The sequence below is a fragment of the Lygodium microphyllum genome, chromosome 13 (genome assembly GCF_053477565.2).
Source record: "Lygodium microphyllum isolate KBCC chromosome 13, Lygodium_microphyllum_v1.1.10, whole genome shotgun sequence".
Lineage (NCBI taxonomy): Eukaryota > Viridiplantae > Streptophyta > Polypodiopsida > Schizaeales > Lygodiaceae > Lygodium > Lygodium microphyllum.
In genome coordinates, this window is record NC_141147.1 from 62,659,118 (window position 1) to 62,676,981 (window position 17,864).

Below are 17,864 nucleotides of genomic sequence, written 5' to 3' on the forward strand. Positions count from 1 at the left end.
TGTATAGGACTATTTGAGTATCAAGGTCTAAAGTTAATAGCCATGATGATTTGACCTAGAATATGACCTTCTAGTGGTGTACAGCAGCATGATTCTCATTCATAATGAAGCAGTACCATCCTATCAAAGACGAACTATGTTTAGAGAATGCATGCAATTCTGTTTGTCCTGATGTTGCAAACTAGATAGTTTATACTTCTTTCAGGGAAAGCAAAAGGCTAGAGTGATCTTGGCTAGTTATTACAATCATGCAATAAATCCCATCGCGTACAGTAGGCAACGTGTAGTAAGTAGGAAACCTATGTTAGTGGGTTAGGTGGGTAAAAAGAGCATGCTTAACTTTCAGCATTGTAAATGGATAGGAAAGTATGCTACTAAGATGTGTTCCATGCATGCATATGTAGTGCTAGCCATTCTTACAGCTAATAGAATATGTAATCATTAATATGAGTTGCTTCATGCATACAAAAAGAGGTGTCTAATAGTGTTCATAAACTAGTGTAGAAGATAGCTTACGGCAGGTAGTAAACACGATCAACAGTTATCACTAAAGTATTATAGTCTTGAGCATCCATTGTTTATATAAGAGAGTGAGTACAATCGTATTTCACAACACAAAACTGCATTTCAACAACATACTATACTAAATACATGAAAAACCATGAGAAGGATCAATTCAATTAGTGTGAGCACATCTACCATTGTTGTAGTAAGTCATGTAGGGATTTTACGGTCTAGGGAAACAAAATGGGTATGATAGATGCTATAGTTGCTACCAAAAAAAAAAGGAGATACAAGCTAAGAAAAGCAAATACTCATAGACACAAATTTTATTGTACAAGCTTACAATGAAGGCTGCCAAGGACACCTAAAAAAATCCATGCAATATCATTTGAGTTTCAAGACTAAAGCTCATTATGACAACAATCCACGAAATCAAGGCCAGATTCATGGGGGGAGGAATCGCCCTAATAAAGGTCGCATAGAGAATAGTAAAGGCTAAAGCTTATCCATGAGCCAAGAGAAAGAAGAGATATCTTTAGCCATCATCACATCTCATGAAGATGCTCAGTTTGAAAGAGAAGGGGAGGCTACACTTGTCTCATAGCAATAAGGAGAAAAGAGTTTGTACACGAATAGAGGTACGTATATACAACCCAAAAAACCTAATTTTAGGAACCAATGGGGTTGATGTGTAAATAATTTTGAGATTATTCCCTTAATAAACCTTAGTATTCCAATGAATAAATTTGTGACCTTTGTTTTGGGAACCCGCCATCATCCCATACCTTTAGAGTATGTGAGCAAGTGGTGGTACCCACCAAGGGGCCACCCGTTTGGTATGGTCCCTAAGGTATCCACCAATTATCTCATTTTAATGAGGGTTCTAAGCTTATAAAAAGTTATCTTGAGAAGGAGGTAATTAGTGTATTAAGATCAAATTTACAAGTCTCTATAGCTTTGCTTTTTCAAATCCATTATTAGCAAACCATTGAACCAATAATCTTATGTATATATGCTTTGAATGTCTAGTTACTCAAACATAATACGGGCCCAATTTGGGAGAGGATAACTTTATGTGCCCATATAGCAAGTCTATTGCTACTTCTGTGAATGTATCTAATGCACTTAAATGGGATCCTCTCCATCTTATCATATGTATGTATCCAAAGAGGCTGGGTAAGGCATGTGAATGACAAAAAATGGGTACAAGTGGAAATAAAGTATCCACTATTGAAAAAATAGAAGTTGTTATCAGAGAAATCAAATTGCAATGGGGTGTTGGGGTATACAGAGAATATGGAGGTATTCAATTGCCCAAAGAAGATAGTGGGTTTGGGGCATTGATCAAAAGTAGATCACCATAAAACCTAAAGGTATGTGGAAAATGCTCAAGGATATCAAAGGGATGAGAATTAGCTAGTTTTTGCAAAACTTATACTCAAAAGAGGATAAGTACAAGTTTCACCATAAGGGGGAGCAAGTGAAACCTATAGGGATTCCACAAACATTGTCCATTGTTCTTGCCTACAAGTGTAATATAAGTGTTATTAATAATCCATAAGTTTAATTCCAAGAAGTCAAGCTTTCTTGTTTATTTTTATATTGATTTTCTCATGAAGATTTCCTTGTAGCTAGTTTCCAAAATGAGATATTTAGTATTTTTGTGTAAAGGCCATAATAATAATAATCTATGTAATTATTACAATCAAATAAGTATCTCTATCATGGGGGATATTCTCATTACATTTGAGATATCGACTAAACAACTAAACATAGTTGAGGTCAACTTATAAATTCCTCATGTCGAATCTACGAACCAAAATGATTGTATTTTTAAGCGTGAGATTAGGGAAATTTAATCTTTCAATTTAGTAGCTATGCTCATCAACACGTTCTTATAAGCTTGGTTGGAGTACACAAGTTAATTTGAGGGTATATTTTGAATACAATGAAGAGGCAATAGTAATAAGCCACTGAAATTCGTTTTTATGTGCTTTGAATGTTTGCATAAGAAAAGGAAGATTATCATTAGGCATTTCTTCCATTCTTAAGTATTTTTTGATAGAAAACTTGACTACCTTAATATTAATATCAACATGTTGAAAATCACTACCATTCATTCTCTCTGTGGCCAACTAAGTAATAAGATTTTTGCAAAAGAATGAGGGATTGTTGGTTACTTTATCTATGCCAATAATATGTAGGTCTTTACAAAGCATAGATAGGTCATGTTCACAATCCTCATAAACTAAAACTTCATATGAAATTGATGACTTATTGTGTAAGTAGTTATCAAGCTACATCAATTACCCATGCCCATTGATGTTAAGTATATTACGAGAATCCATAAAAGCAACATTTAAAGATTCTTTAGCATCCCATACATAAAAGGTTCTAGGTGGAATGTGATTTAATCCTTTAGCAAGGATCTTTCTAAGTACATCATTTTGAATAATATCTAAATCAATAGTGTCCACATGATTATAATGCAAAGTAGAAATGTTGAGTATTTGTTGCAATTACATGTGGCTTCTATAGCATTAAACATGACCCTATGTCTATAAACTAGGGATCTAAGAGAAGGGAGAAAATGTCATCCAAAAACCACTCCTTAAATATATGATGGGAGAGTGGCATTTCAACAAAAAAAAAGAGCTCCTTATAACACTTCTTAGGGGGTAGTTTATCCATCAACCCATTGATATACGTGAGATGAATGATACTTGTCTTTGTTTATTTCTCCATCATCTTAGTCCACCCATGTTGTTGAATGATAATCGTCTATGTAAGTTAATCAAGAAGTTTTTTTAACTGTAGAGTTGCAGTCATTTGAAGAAACACCTTTCCTTTTGAGTTTGTTTGAAGTAAATCTATTCAAGGCTTGTGAAGAAAAGGTAGAGATAGCTGGAGTTCCAAAGTTCCTAGGGCAATAGTGCCCCTAAGGCTAACCAATTCCTCGAATGGATATAGTCGGTCTACAAAAATAGAGCATAAGATAAAATACGTTTTAACAGCAAAACATAATACCCAGTCAAATCGAAAACCAAAATACTAAGAATCATATAGACGCTAATGTAAGACCCTTCATGTTGGGCCCAACAAGACCTATGGTTTCATTACTTAGGGTGGGTTTAGACTCGACGCCCGAAAATGAGAAAAAGGACACGCTTGTAGACGTGTCTAGTTTCTATTCGCCCCGTAAAATGCGCTGTAAAACTCAGCTTTTTGAATCAGTTTCGCACTGGTTGGGCCGGACAACTTTGAAAAAGTGAATTTCTCAAGGGTTGAACCTCTACAGACGAACTTTAAAACCAAGAAGGCAATCCCACGTAGCTAGTTTGCCAAGAACCGCATCCTTGAAAACAATGTGGCTTCCTTTTAATGTAAACACACTCTTGGCGGACACAAGGATCACCAATTGTGTCGGCTGTCAGAGTTTGAACCCGCTCGTAATTCACATATTCAAAAATGGTGTGGAACTTCTAATCCTTTTGGGTGCACCAATGTTCACAAAAGACATTTTGAAAAACTAACACAAAGCCCTTAAATTTAAAAACATGTAGGCCTTTTACTTGGAAAATGAATGGATTTCACATGATAATTTTATTTTTGTCAATTGTATTTAAAGGTTTTTTAGCATCTTTATGCCATTGGCCTAACACTAATAGTTGGTGAGCATTAAGGTTCGCACACTGTGATAGCCAGACAACCGAGGGGTTGTCTGTGGTTTCGAGGATCACATTGAAATTCGACGGACACGATGTGCTCCAGCTGTGAGGAGAATTATATTATATTAACACAACATAAATATGTCATCATTTACTTGGCGAGACCATTCAACATTCACCCGAGTGACCCGTGTTCGAATCCGGGAACGGAAATATTTTGGACCATCAGCACCTTGTCCTCGGGATCTTTATTATTCCGACTCCTGTTAACCATTTACGAAGACAAATATTTTATTTACAAACAAATCTCTTTACCTCCTGCCCACAACCGTATATGGATGGGGGATACACATACACACTTGTAGTTGAAAGAAGACGCACGCAGAGCATGCCGTTGCGTATTTCCATGCAGCAGAATCATAAGGCCACGCCCTTCTGGAACGACGTTGTAGTAAAGCTATTGTGAGTGAGAGTCTGACTAGAGTTACCAATCACTATCCTTTTGGATATATTCAGAGATGAATGTTAGCGTTGATATATATTTACAGGCCGATATACTGTTGATAGATATACTGCTTGTTCATTATTAAGGTGTGATGTTGGTGAGGACCTTCGCTAGCGGGCAGCCATCCATACCTGAATCCGATTTCCGGAGGTTATCAAAGCTCTGCAACAGGGTCAGTTGGCTGGCTCCATCACTTTGAAGTACACCTGCACAAACAAACCACAGAATTCCTTCTGAGTCTTCTCCAAACAAAATGGAGAAGCATGTGACCCTGCAGATGCTGGTCCGAGTGGATGGTGCGAGTGCGAGTAGGTAGCGCCAAGTACCAAGTAGGTGCAAGTAGGTGGTGAGAGTGGGTGATGTGAGTGCGATGGTGCGGGTGCGAGTGTGAGCAAGAGGGTGTGAATGCCAGAGTGTGATAAGAGAGGGATCAATCCACCTGGCAGCTACGTGCAGGTGACAGAACCATAATGGAGTTGGGACGGTTATTGAAGTTCGTCTCTGGTTTTCCTGGTTCACCTTCTGGTGAAGTGAAGTGATCAACGTCATGACCAACCTGTAAAAAGAAAACAGTATATTCCGAATTGTCAGAATAGAGTTGTCTGACAAGTTGATCGTGTCAGCTGCTCAAGTCTTATTGATAGGGCATGTACATATAGGTTCTATTTCATCTTGGCTTGATGGTCCATAGCGAGGGAATAACATCCTTCTTTAACATGACTAATACATGGTCTATTGGTCTATTTCATGAATTGGCTGGAGTGAAAGACAGTGACATTGTCAGTGTGGCAGTGAGTGAAGTTGATGATTAGTCTTAGTCTAAGATAAAGCTGGCAGCAGGAGTACGTGCATATGAGGTTAGTGTCACGTGACTAAATGACATGTGCAAGCACGTTTAATAGTGACATGTGACTTTATGAAAGCAGGTTTGACATAAGTTGGCACCCAACATACAAGCAGGATAATCAGTCCATTCATATTCCACCCATCATTCTCAAAAGTTTAAAGAAAGACCGGAGCACTTACCCGGCCTTGACCACCAAAATCCAGAGCATCACTGTCTAGTGCAACTCTATACTTGCCTGGCAAATCACATCCAACTTTGTACCTAAAACAGTGAACAACATTCAGGAACAAGCTTATATAGTTACTTTAAAGCTAACCTAATAATGGCAGATGAGCAGTTTTACTTACCCAGAATATGTTTTAGAAGGGTGAAAGTTGAAAACAAACACCAAGCTTCCTCTTTCAAAAACTATAACCTGAAAATAGACAGGCAAAAGTCAAATAAGTCAAACCCTAATGTGCACAAGCATGCGCAGGAGCAATGCCCATTTCTTAAAAGCAATCTTTCCTAAAAGTCGGCCACCAAACTCAAGTTAACTAGGGGTCAAAGAAGAGCCACCTTATCACTGTACCATTGTAATAGCATATGCCCAAACGGGCAATGCTAGCAAGGCCCAATCATTGTGTACATGCAAGTAACAATTTTTCAAAATTACCTTCTCATCCTCACTCATGCATGAGACAATCTGGTTCGCAGACGTCAAAAAATGAAATCTTTCCTCCAGGTCGTTCATGGCTCCATCAAAATTATTCATGAACTGCAAAACACATTTAAATACCATGAGCAATCATCTTTCAATCTTGCAATTTGACAGGCCGTGTGAAAGTGGTTAACAAGCATGCATTAGCATGCCTGGAGCATTTGCCCATTTGTTTTCAAAAAGAGCTTCTAGAACTACTTTAATTCCAAAAAGCAAGAGGCCTTCCGAGAGTTTGCTTTAAAAAGTTATAAATTAGTGAAGATATATTAAGAATGTAGCAAACAGTACTTCAAACAGTACAAACCTTGTAACAAAGGTGATCCACATCGAGAAGATTCCATTGCCTTCTGCATTTATCATAGCTCCAATTATTGCCTTCCCGAGGAAAGTCAACCCATTCAGGATGCCCAAACTTAAAACACAGCACATATCAAAAAATTAGCAAAGATGGCATCACAAATCACAACATAACATAAACTGTATGCCAGTAATAAGTTGATCATTTCTTACCTCATTTCCCATAAAGTTCAGATACCCTTCTCCACCTAGAGCCATTGTCAAAAAATGGATCATCTACAATAACGCATGAAACCTTCTAAGAAAGAATAAAATAACTAATTGAATCACCTTTTATGATCAATCAAGAAATAAAGAAAGGATCAATCAAAACACAGAAGAGAAGCCTTCTGCAGTGCCAGATTGCGTGCTACAGAAGTCAGTCACGTTTTACACTATAATGATGCGATTGTCATTTTTGAGGAGCTGTGATGCAAATTACATCCATCCCACGTCTCACATTACATAAGCAAAAAAACAACAAAATATATTGATCCAGACATAGCATGTACTGTTCATATAGCAAACCATCGTTGACAAAGGCATCCTATCGCAGCCTAAGGTTATATAGCAAGGTGTGGTAGATAAAGACACCTATCAGCCTGTGAAAGCTATAGACCACTTGATTGGCTGATTCCATAGCCACATTCTACCTTGAGAGCAGCCAGCCTGAGGAACATCTTTTCCATGTTTGTAATTGTGTTTATCATTTCCTATATTTAGAACTCCATAGACTTTCACCCCAGTACACTTTTCTGCTGAGGTGTTTCAACAAAAATTTCTTCTTTCGCGAAGAAACCATACTTTACTCCTGTACGATAAGTTGTAACACTCAGAAGTACCCAGTTAACTGAAAATAATTTTGCCTTCAGAGCCTTAAATAAGTTTGTTCTGTATCAAACATTGAAAGCATGATCAAAGTACATTTCCATTCCTGCTTTGCATAAGCAGCAAAAGAAAATGTAGACCACACACTTGTCGTTAGGGAACATGATAGAAATGTATCATTCCTGCCTTGCACAATAGCTTGACGTATCATATTGCATACAAGAAAAGTAAAAGCTCGACTAATGGAAAGAGTCCTCTTGTATTACCATACCTTGTGTAGTGCAATGCCTCGCTGAACAACCACAGAAAGTGGCTGCAAGGTTGACATGCCAGTGTACATCTCCTTGTCCATCAACAAGAAAGCAAACGTTTTATCTCCAACTAGAGACTGCAGCACCAAAAGACCATAGGCCAAAGGATCAACCACAAGTAACAGCAAGGAGTATTACAAGGAAGATAAAGTCTTCTGTCTGAGCTACCTGGTCATGGCTCTCAGCATAAGCAACACACTTCTCTGTTAACCTTCGATTCAACAAAGATTGGCAGATATCACACATTGACCACTGTTCATCTGGAACATGCTTCAAGTATCGGATCCATTTGTCTGGAATTCCCATTGCCAAGCGATAATCAAATCCTACTCCCCCTTCCTCTACTGACCTACAAAGTGTTGGCATGCCAGAAACATCCTCAGCAATAACTGAGGCATCAGGATGTAGCTTGTGAACAAGATCGTTTGCAAGCATTAGATACACCACAGCCTCTACATCAGTACTGAAGCCAAAGTACTCCTCATAATTGCCTGTGAATGACATGTTTATACCATGATGATGGTAAAGCATAGACGTGACACCATCAAACCTGAATCCATCAAACTTGTACTCATCCAGCCACCAGCGTAAGTTAGACAGCAAAAAGCGCCTGACTTCCCAATTTGCATAATTAAAAATTCTGCTATCCCATAATTTGTGATAACCACGTTCCCCGGTGTGGAAGTAGGATGCTTCAGTGTTTTGCCCAAAATCAAACCCATTAAGGCCATCACTAACATTATTGCTAGCATGACTATGTACAACATCTATCAGCACTCGTAAGCCTAAGGAATGAGCTTTGTCAACTAGGTACTTTAAGTCCTCTGGAGTGCCTGAGCGGCTACTGACAGCAAAAAAACTAGTTACATGATAGCCAAATGAAGCATAGTACGAATGTTCCATGACTGCCATCAACTGCACAGTGTTATAGTTGTTTGCCTTTATTCGAGGTAAAATATTTTCAGCGAATTCTCTATAGGTTGCAACACAAGGCTCCACTGAGCTCATGCCTACATGAGCTTCATATATTCGAGGAGCCTGAGGTTTTGGAGGTCGAGGATATTTGAATGTATACCTGCTCAAATAAAAAAATGTCTGGCTTTACTCATCTTGCTGAAGAGCCATCATGGCACAAGATTATCTGATTATTAAAAGCAACAAGTGTTGATACTTCTCCGCTGCAGGAGGGTCCCAGTATATGCCATCATAAGAAGCTCCAAATCGGCCAGGATCGACAGTGGCCCACTTGATCCATGCTGGAACTCGATCGTGCCAATTCCCATCTCCACTTTGAAGACGGATTTTAACTTTGGAACAGTGAGGAATAGCAGGCTGTCCATTTATATCTGGTAGCTTCAAGCTCCAAATTCCAAATTGGTTTCTCTCCATCCCGTGCACTGCCCCGTTCCAATTGTTAAAGTCACCAATCAACTGCGCTGCCCTGTGCCAATATCCACCATTCGTGTTGAGCACAAAGTAGTATCTAAATACAAGAATTGGTCAAAACCACACTCCTTTTCAAAAATAAAACCTAACAAACAGTTAAACTTGAGCTCAGACATCAGACAGCACATTGTTGCTCATCCAATTCAACATCGAAATCTTATTCTGAAAGGGATTTCCAAGCTCACTGTGCTGCAGGTGCCCATTCACGATAAACAGTGCAATTTCCTTCTCTGGTGAAACCAAACTGTGTAAAACCTGCACAGACCAGATTTTGCAATTAAAGATCAATTTCATAAACAACACTTAAGATAAACTAACATAATCCAATGAAACTGAATGCAGCTAAAACAGTCCACCTTAATCTTAAACATCGCTTGTGATGTAAACATATGGAGGAATGAACTTGAACTAAGAAAGACGAAGTAATCTTAATATGCATACAAACCGTGATGCACATGAAAGTGACCTATATTCAGTTATTGTGCGGTTGTCTCTCATATTCATGGCTAGGTAGTCTGAGGCCAAAGTAAGGATGGATCTTTGCTTATAGGAGGGTCTAAGGCTTGCGGGAGGTTGGGGTTTAGTGGGACTATATAATGGAGTGACTAATGCCTGCTTCATGGGCTGTTCAATGGAGTGTTTGTCAGCCCCTTGTGTGATGGATTGGTTTAATGACTCAGTTGATATGCTCGCTACTTGTGGAGCAGGTGGAACAGTAGAAGTGTCAAGTTGAGTCGGGGTGGATGTAGTTGACCATGGCTTTGGTCGATAGAATTGTTGGGGCTCAAAGGGTTTAGTTCCTTTTGGGTTAGTTCGTTTCTCATACCTAGTTGGCTCACAGTCTTGTGGAGATGGCTTGGAAAGTGGTGGTTGAGGGACACTTGTGCCACTCATGGACTTGGGCAACCAGATCTAAATGTTGCCTTCATAGTAGCCTTGAGCATGCAATAAGGCTTTGGGCACCCATCGTGGCTTAGGGCATGAGGTTTTAGGATTATGAGTTCGTGCGGATTGGCTTCTAGGTGACTGCGATTGTCATTTGGGTACCCTTGCATTGAATTGGTTGACAAGTACCTTTGAGGTGGACATCATGACATCTTGGAATAAGCTCGATGCTAAGGAATGTAAGAATTTGGAGCAATACAATAAGAAGTTTTGGGATGCATTGTTGCATGTCACTTCTTATCGCCCCATACCCCTTCATGAGCAAGTGGAAAAATATACTTATGGATTGCCCAAAGGTATCAAGGATTTTTCTAAAAAATCCATTGTGTCTATCCAAGAAGCAACTAAAGTGAATGAATGAGGAGAAAGCCTACCTATAAATAGGCACAAAGAATATCAAAGTGGCAACCAATTGACCAATTAAGGAATTGGCACTCAAATCAAGGTGGCCAACCTCAATGCTCTCTGGCATAAAACAAGGAAATGCCCACTAAAACACAGACTCTAACCCATGAAGTCACCAACCTCAATACTATCTCGTGTTGGATATATGGATTCCATTTTCCAGGCATACATCTAAGTTCTCATCTATATTGTTCTTCAGTGTTCCTTTCTCTTTGTCTTGTGTTTAGCTGTTTATTTCAGTACATGTTTATACTTCCATTGCTGCATCCACTTCTAACACTCACAACATCCTAAACACCACCTGTTTCTACTGTACCTGTGGCTTCCATAGCCACAATAGGACATCAATTCCCTCCACAATGTTCCACACAACCCTTTTGCAACCAATACATGATGCATCATATAAGCCCACAATGGATAGTTAGTTTCGTTCAACTTGTCCTCAACCACCAAGGAATACATCATTGTTGTCAACAATGGCCAATGACTGCACTTGATGCACAATTTACTTGTATAGAGGAAAAACTATACAAACCAACCTATGGTATATAGCACAGCACAAAGTAGGCTATAAAAGTCCTTATCCTACAAAAATGAACTACATTAGAAATTATGCATGAAAAGACAAAATAGCCTATGTAGTATTGGTAGTAGTGTTATTAAAATTTGTCAATTCTAGGCAATGCCTATGTAATTCGTGTGGTGCGGACACTTTAATAAGTGTCACTTTTGTGTGTGTGTATCTAGTGTCTTGACAATATAGTAACACTACAGACTAGAGTTAGTTAACTTAGCTCTAATCAATTGGTGGAGGGCTGGTTAGGTCAACCCTTGATCTAGCTTAGGTCGTACATTCACTCTTTCTCTTTCAGTTCAACAAGTACACTAGCTCATTGTCACTATCTCAATTCTCTCTCGTCCATAACTGATTCATTTTTCCACATTTGGTATCAAAGCATCTCCCACACAGGTTTCGTTAGGCCACTGCCAGCTTGTGCCACTCCACCTGAGGTCCTACCACCATCAACTCAAGCTCCATGCTAGAAAGAGATTTGAGCCGCCGCCCCAAGACCAACTACTAACCAGCTCTATCAACCTCTATTGCCTCAACAGCACTACCACCACAACCAAGTCGGCCATGTTGCTAGCACCGCCTCTGCCCACAATACTACCATCCGCTTGGCCAATAATAGCACTGTCCCACACCCACCTTAGCTAACAACGCCGCCTCCTACATTCCACCCACATGTGCAAGCACTGCCACACAATCCTACACCCCGATGATAACTACTTGAGGCAACGCCACTGACGCCCGTCACTCAACCCTTTGCCCGCAAGTCTATGCCCAATCGTTGTCGTCCTATAGCAGTGCACCACAACACCGCCATGCCTCCCACGCCAATGCCTTCGACTACAAGTGCTGCCACTCTACAACTTGTTGCGCCAGTGTCACCACCTTCTGCCTCCTGCACTATGCAACACCGCTCAAAATAGTGCCAGCTATGCCCCTACCTGCCAAGCCCCATTGCGCAACCTTTTGCAATGCCTGCAATAATAGCTGACAAACACTACCTCTGGCCGCCACCCTATGCATATCTTTGACCTCTGCTTGCAAAGGTGTCACCACCTACTGCACATTTCGCACCGCCAATGCCACTAACATCGCCATCTTTGCCAACAACGCTGTCAATCTTTAGCTTTGTCTTCTCAACAACCTGAAGGTCATGAGTTGTGCACACTTTTCAAGGTGTCCAAAAATTTGGGGCTTTTTGTTTCCAAGGCTCTGACACACATCACAAGGCAGATTCTAGCTATTGTTCATTGTTGGCACGCATCCCGAGGTGACATTCATTCTCATCCAAAACAATTGCCAAAATAGCAAAAGCATTTGTCCCATTACTACATGCTTTAGAAGCCGAGGGTTGGTCCACATCCACCGTACTACAGCACAGGTATCTACAATCCCATGGAGTAATGATTTTACCATGTTTATCAAAGGCCAGACGCTTGGGAGAGCACATAATGGTTCATGTTGAGCCTTGGCATTATAGGTTGGCTTAATGCTTCTAGTGTTTTGAATATCATTTGGCTTATTTTCCTTTTTTGAATGCACCTCTTACCAGCGATGGGCAACATTAGTGGGAGATGAAGGCGCTTGTTTTCCTTGGTCCAAATTTTCTTCTAGAAGCTGGGTGTCAATATGCATATGCATGGCAAAACCATCCTATTCTACAGCAAGAACATCATTTGCATGTCTTGTCTCTTCTTTTCTTTCAATACATTCTGCCACCATAAAATGACCTACTTGTCCACATTTGAAGCAATGTATTATGTCCCACAAAGGCTCCCCATTCGAGACTGAAGGAAAAGGTATGCATACCAAGAGAATTCACACGTAGCCAAGTGGAATGCTTGAGAGAGGTATCCCAGAGCATGCACATTCTGTTTCTATTGATAGCTCGAGCACTAGGAGGTACCAACACTTAACCAATCCTAGCCATGGTACCAAGCAAAAGAGGCCAATACACATTTGGGCAACCCTCCACTTGCACCCAAACCCGGCATTCTTGCTTTAGTAGTTCTATGAGTCTGCCATTGGCTGCTGCCACAGAACAACATGCACCAGTTTACGATCATAAAACAATGGCAACTTGCTTAAAAGCACATCACACTAATAAGGGGATCGGAGCATGACCTCATAAAACCCCCTTGGGCTCACAAACATGTCCTCAACAAAGTCCTCTTGCACAACACTCCTCAACCATGAGCATACAAAAGACATTATAGGAATTCTGGAGGTTAAAAGTAGGATGACCCTTTTTTCATGAACGGAGAAAAATGAGCACAGCACCTTCTTTGTATCCACAGTAGTAACAAGGACATCACTCTCATCAAAGTCACAGCAATCATTATGATTATGTTGCACATACTCACTAAGCAACATGTTGGCAAAATCCAAAAGATGCTCCCAACTAGAAGTCATCTAACTACCCTGCTGCTTGAGCATAGGACAAAATGCGACCCGTCTCCAAAGCACAATGCAATGTTTGCGATTCCCCACAAGGCAATGCATTTGTCCCACTCACAGGGGAGGCTTCCACAAACTTGGAGTGCTTGACAACTGGCTCAGTATGTTCAGTATCAAAATTCGGAACCATTTCATCCTCATAAATATCCGGCCCCAAGGCATCTACCACCGCATCACTAAAAGTGGTATTCAGCTCAGATATAGGGGAGCAGATGTCCTGTTCTCAGTCCTTCTGAGTCTGTGTTGCATTGGATAGCCCTCTTGCTGGAAACGAGGCCTCTGACTGGGGGCAGGTATGCAGATTGTTCAGGCACAAATACTGCTCTCATCGCTGCTCAGTCTGCACGAATCCCTGTGTGCACGTTTGAGGCACAGGCACAGGCCCTGACTATGACGGCAGACTGTAGCCAATCCTGTGCAGATGCACTGCAGTAGGGTTGCACCTGTGGTAACATGCTGCTGGTCTGGTCTTGAACAGGGCCTGATGCTGCAGGCGAACCCTGGCTCTGTTCCCTGCTGGTCTGATCTTGCTCTGTAAGTGACATTGTTCTGTTTATAGAGGTGCTGCTGGTCTGTATATTCTGTGCTTGTCAGCTGACTGTGTAGCTAGTTCTGCACAAGACTGAAACAAAGGCTGCCAAACTGCACGCCTGTCTGAGTTTCTCACTGCATGCCCACAGGCCAGGTTTGTTTGCAGGCCACAACAGCCTGCAGGGTCACGACTGCCTGCAAAAGATGACCTAACGTGATCTCTGCCTGGGTTCTCTCTTCTTTTTCCCCATGATGTCTTTTTTCCTTTGTAACAGGGTCCGGGTTTTCTCTCTCTCTCTCTCTCTCTCTCTCTCTCTCTCTCTCTCTCTCTCTCTCTCTCTCACACACACACGAGATACGCACCTCTTCACACCAGCTAGAGATTGAAACATGTAGATATACATCCATACCTCCAAAGAGCATATATGTTGGATCTACCAGCAAGAGCTAGAAACAAAGGAGCATCACGTCTACCATTGCTCAACGTACTATGAGATCTAGGTGTGCTTCCATTGTCTATTCAAGGATAAGTCTGGGCCAGTGTCGAGTCATGGACTACACTGATCAGAGACGTCTTGGTCTTTTTCTCCAAGAAATACAAGGATTGAGAGACACCATCCTGAGATTTAGAGCTTCAATTTCACCCTGAGATAGCTCACAAATATTTTCATGAGGACCACCTAGATATCCCCAGAACAAACTCAGTCTACACCCGAGAGAAGTACCGAGGAGTCCCTTACATAACCTCAACTTAAATCTACCCAAGGGATATTGATTGATCAAGAGGTTCAACTTGGCCAATCCCTTTGTGTAGACTCCCCTTCTTAGCTCAATTGAGAGGAGCCCAACAAGGTTATTGGGACAAATATCACATGGCAAGGACATGGGTCCCATATTCCAAGCTATGAGGGACAAAGATGGCTTTCTACTGAGAGTATCTTTTCTTTTTGTCCCTTGATAGTTTTGTGATGTGCCTAACATACAAGGGAAGAAACCACTCTCATGGATTATAGTGTGCCATTGGCTAGCTTTGCACCTCTTCACACAATTCCAAGTAGAGACAAGTTACTATGGAGTTGATTCCCTACCCCCCACGGACTAGATTTGATAGCTCTATCATAGACCAAGATGCACTAGATATGCAACTACCAATGTACTATAAGGTCCTATGGCGCTTCTAGTGCATGTTCCGAAAGGGACTTGGACCAATATCTCAGGTGATGGATTTTCCATATCAATGTTGCCTTGGACTCTTCCTCTTGGAGTTGCATCAACATACATAGCACCTCCTACAACCTTGAGGGAGCACTGTAGGGATGTAAGGCAATGCACTCTTACAAACTTTTTTAAAGTTGCAAGCACCCCGAATAGTACAGAGCACACCTCATGTAGACAATGGATCCACCATTATGAGTCACCTAGGACAAAGGCACAAAGAGAAGCAAAGCACGCTACCCACACTTACTAGTTCACATTTACACTAGAGGTACCACCAAAGGATACAATTGGTGATGGCACACCATCAAGCTACCTAGATCCAAAGCTTTAGACTATGTATGTTTGATAGATACATAAGGGACATCAAGGGATGATATTGATGATATTGATTGCGTTCTCCCTCTGCAACTTGTCATATCAGTTCCACACTCATTAGTTGTGCCATGTCTAGCAAACAAATGGGATCCCTTGTTCCATTTTTCCCCATTTTTTGTTGTTCTTAGCTAGATGTTTTTCTCGCTTCAACCATGTTTGCTTTATGCTACTTGGGATACATGACAGTTCCTTGAAGCTTAGATGTATCTATATTTTGATGCATAGGTTTGGCCTCTTGTAGGCATCAATCTCTCTCTCTCTCCCTCCCCATTTTTCTCCAAAGTGATATAACCTTTAAGAATGAGTAGTCTACAAGCACAACCATTACACAAACACAATTTCAAGCAACCCTCAACATTTGGACTTAAGTTGAGAATTGAAGTAGAATATGCTATGAAAAATATCACTCTCCAAAGGATGGTCCTTATTGAAAAATTGTACTCAAGGATCTCTAAGCCTGTAGTGCTACTCAGTCTGTCTCCCTTACTCTCTCTCCCTCTAGACTCACTCACTTTGTCTATTCAATAGCAGTTCCCTCCCCCCCCCCCCCCCCTCTCTCTCTCTCTCTCTCATATATGGCAACATACCCAAAGAGAACTTCTCGAGACCTCCTTCATACTTCTCAATTTCTTCTTTGTACTTCAAATAGAGTTCGTATCTGTAGTTCAGATGATCTGCATGAGAAGCTAGACTAGGATCCACATCATAGATCTTCAATTTTTGGCCATCCATCTGTGATTCATGATCAAGCACACCTTCCTTCTTGTCAAAGGTTGACACATTAGCCACAGCTTGACAGCCTATTCTCTTGGGACGAGAAGCAGGGTTCTGACACAAAAAAGCAAGTAATCAACAAATGTGAAAATCGGAATCATAAATACAAAAGTAGAATTGAAACAAATGTGAACTAAAAATCGACAGAGTTGGCACAGTTAAATGCTATTATCCCGAATGAGAGGCAGGCTCCGGATAATCAAAAACCAAAGGAACCAGACAGAAACAGCGATCCAGTATGGCATTAAGCATTCAGAAGGCTCTCAACAAGAGGCATCGATATGCTACATGTCAACTGAACGTAGCATTTTATCAAAAAGATCGGAATCATAACTTTCAGTGATTGTTGAAAGTTGTAGACAAAACCAAAAGAACTAGACAGAAACAGAGTTACAGTACAACACTAAGCACTCGAAAACTCTGAACAACATACATCAGCATGCTGCATATCAACTGAATGTGGCATTTGATCAAAAAGATCAGAATCATAACATAACTTTCGATGATTGTTAAGAGTTTGCAGAGAAATCATGGGCTGCAGAAATGGAAGTAAAATGAGAGGCTTGTTGTACCTCGCAGCTCCAGGAGTTCTTTGTGAGATTACAGGAAGGCGTATCTATTTTCTTCAATGCAATCAAGTCATTTTGCTTCCATGGATCCTGCGTGAACGAAAAGACACGGTAATGAGGCCAAGAAAGCATTTGCTTGTCAAGAAACCTCAGCTTGTTTGTGACAAGTGTTACCAAAACCTTGAATGCCGACGAAGAGCAACTCAAGGCTGGGATGGAGGAACACGTCTGAGAGGTCATTCTGATTGCTGTGTTTTCCTTTCTTTTTTTCTATTTTCTTTTCAAGGAATGTGGAATTTTACTCTCTGTGATGCGAGGTGCACGCTGCCCGCTGCTCAGCGCCAGGGAGGGTGTATCGCACACAGCATATTTAAGAGCCTTTTTCCCCATTAATATATCATCACGAGAAATATCTGATCGTAGAAGCCTATGGCAAATAGACAAGCTTCACCTTGGAAAGTTGTTCTTTATTGCACTTTTTGTCCTTTTTGCCTTTGCCTTTGAAAGGCATGATTCATTCTCTTATAGACCATCAAAATTAATGCAAGAGGAAAAGTAAACCAAGCACCACAACCTAGCATATTTCTTTGAAACATCATTAAACTTGAGAAAATGAATGTGTGAAAAGGGAAACACTTGCAAAAGCACATAAACCAAAGAAGGTGGCAATAGAATGATATCAACCATAAGCACGCATGCAATGAGTGGGGGCACAAAGGCAATAGCACCTAATTAACTATATTCATTGGCATTAATAAGAATTTACTCTTGTTAACAATCTCATTGACACGTGCAAGCACTTACGAGGAACATGGAAGATAACCTAGATGGTCCTATCAGAACGGTGGACACCTTCTACTTGACATCACCAAAG

General features: G+C 40.7%; 1 protein-coding gene across 7 annotated transcripts; it reads right to left on the reverse strand.

Moving 5' to 3' along the window:
- Positions 1-4,103: 4,103 nt before the first annotated feature.
- Positions 4,104-17,400, reverse strand: LOC148026691 (1,4-alpha-glucan-branching enzyme, chloroplastic/amyloplastic-like). Of its 7 annotated transcripts, none has more exons than XR_015692875.1 (16): positions 17,165-17,400; positions 16,994-17,080; positions 16,235-16,475; positions 9,331-9,400; positions 8,871-9,140; positions 7,868-8,774; positions 7,660-7,776; positions 6,735-6,797; positions 6,529-6,636; positions 6,180-6,281; positions 5,872-5,939; positions 5,704-5,785; positions 5,117-5,233; positions 4,809-4,883; positions 4,528-4,604; positions 4,104-4,435 (listed from the first exon to the last, which is right to left on the reverse strand). XR_015692875.1 is itself a non-coding variant. In XM_087691158.1 (15 exons), exons 1-14 carry the CDS (start codon positions 17,228-17,230, stop codon positions 4,851-4,853), a joined length of 2,331 nt encoding a protein of 776 aa, XP_087547284.1. In that variant the 5' UTR covers positions 17,231-17,400; the 3' UTR covers positions 4,104-4,604; positions 4,809-4,850. The 7 variants fall into 7 exon arrangements, 4 of the variants coding, with proteins under 4 accessions (XP_087547284.1, XP_087547283.1, XP_087547286.1 ...); XR_015692874.1 differs by having other exon boundaries at positions 4,105-4,435; positions 4,528-4,607; XR_015692873.1 differs by having other exon boundaries at positions 4,528-4,883; positions 17,165-17,399.
- Between the last annotated feature and the right edge of the window lie 464 nt (positions 17,401-17,864).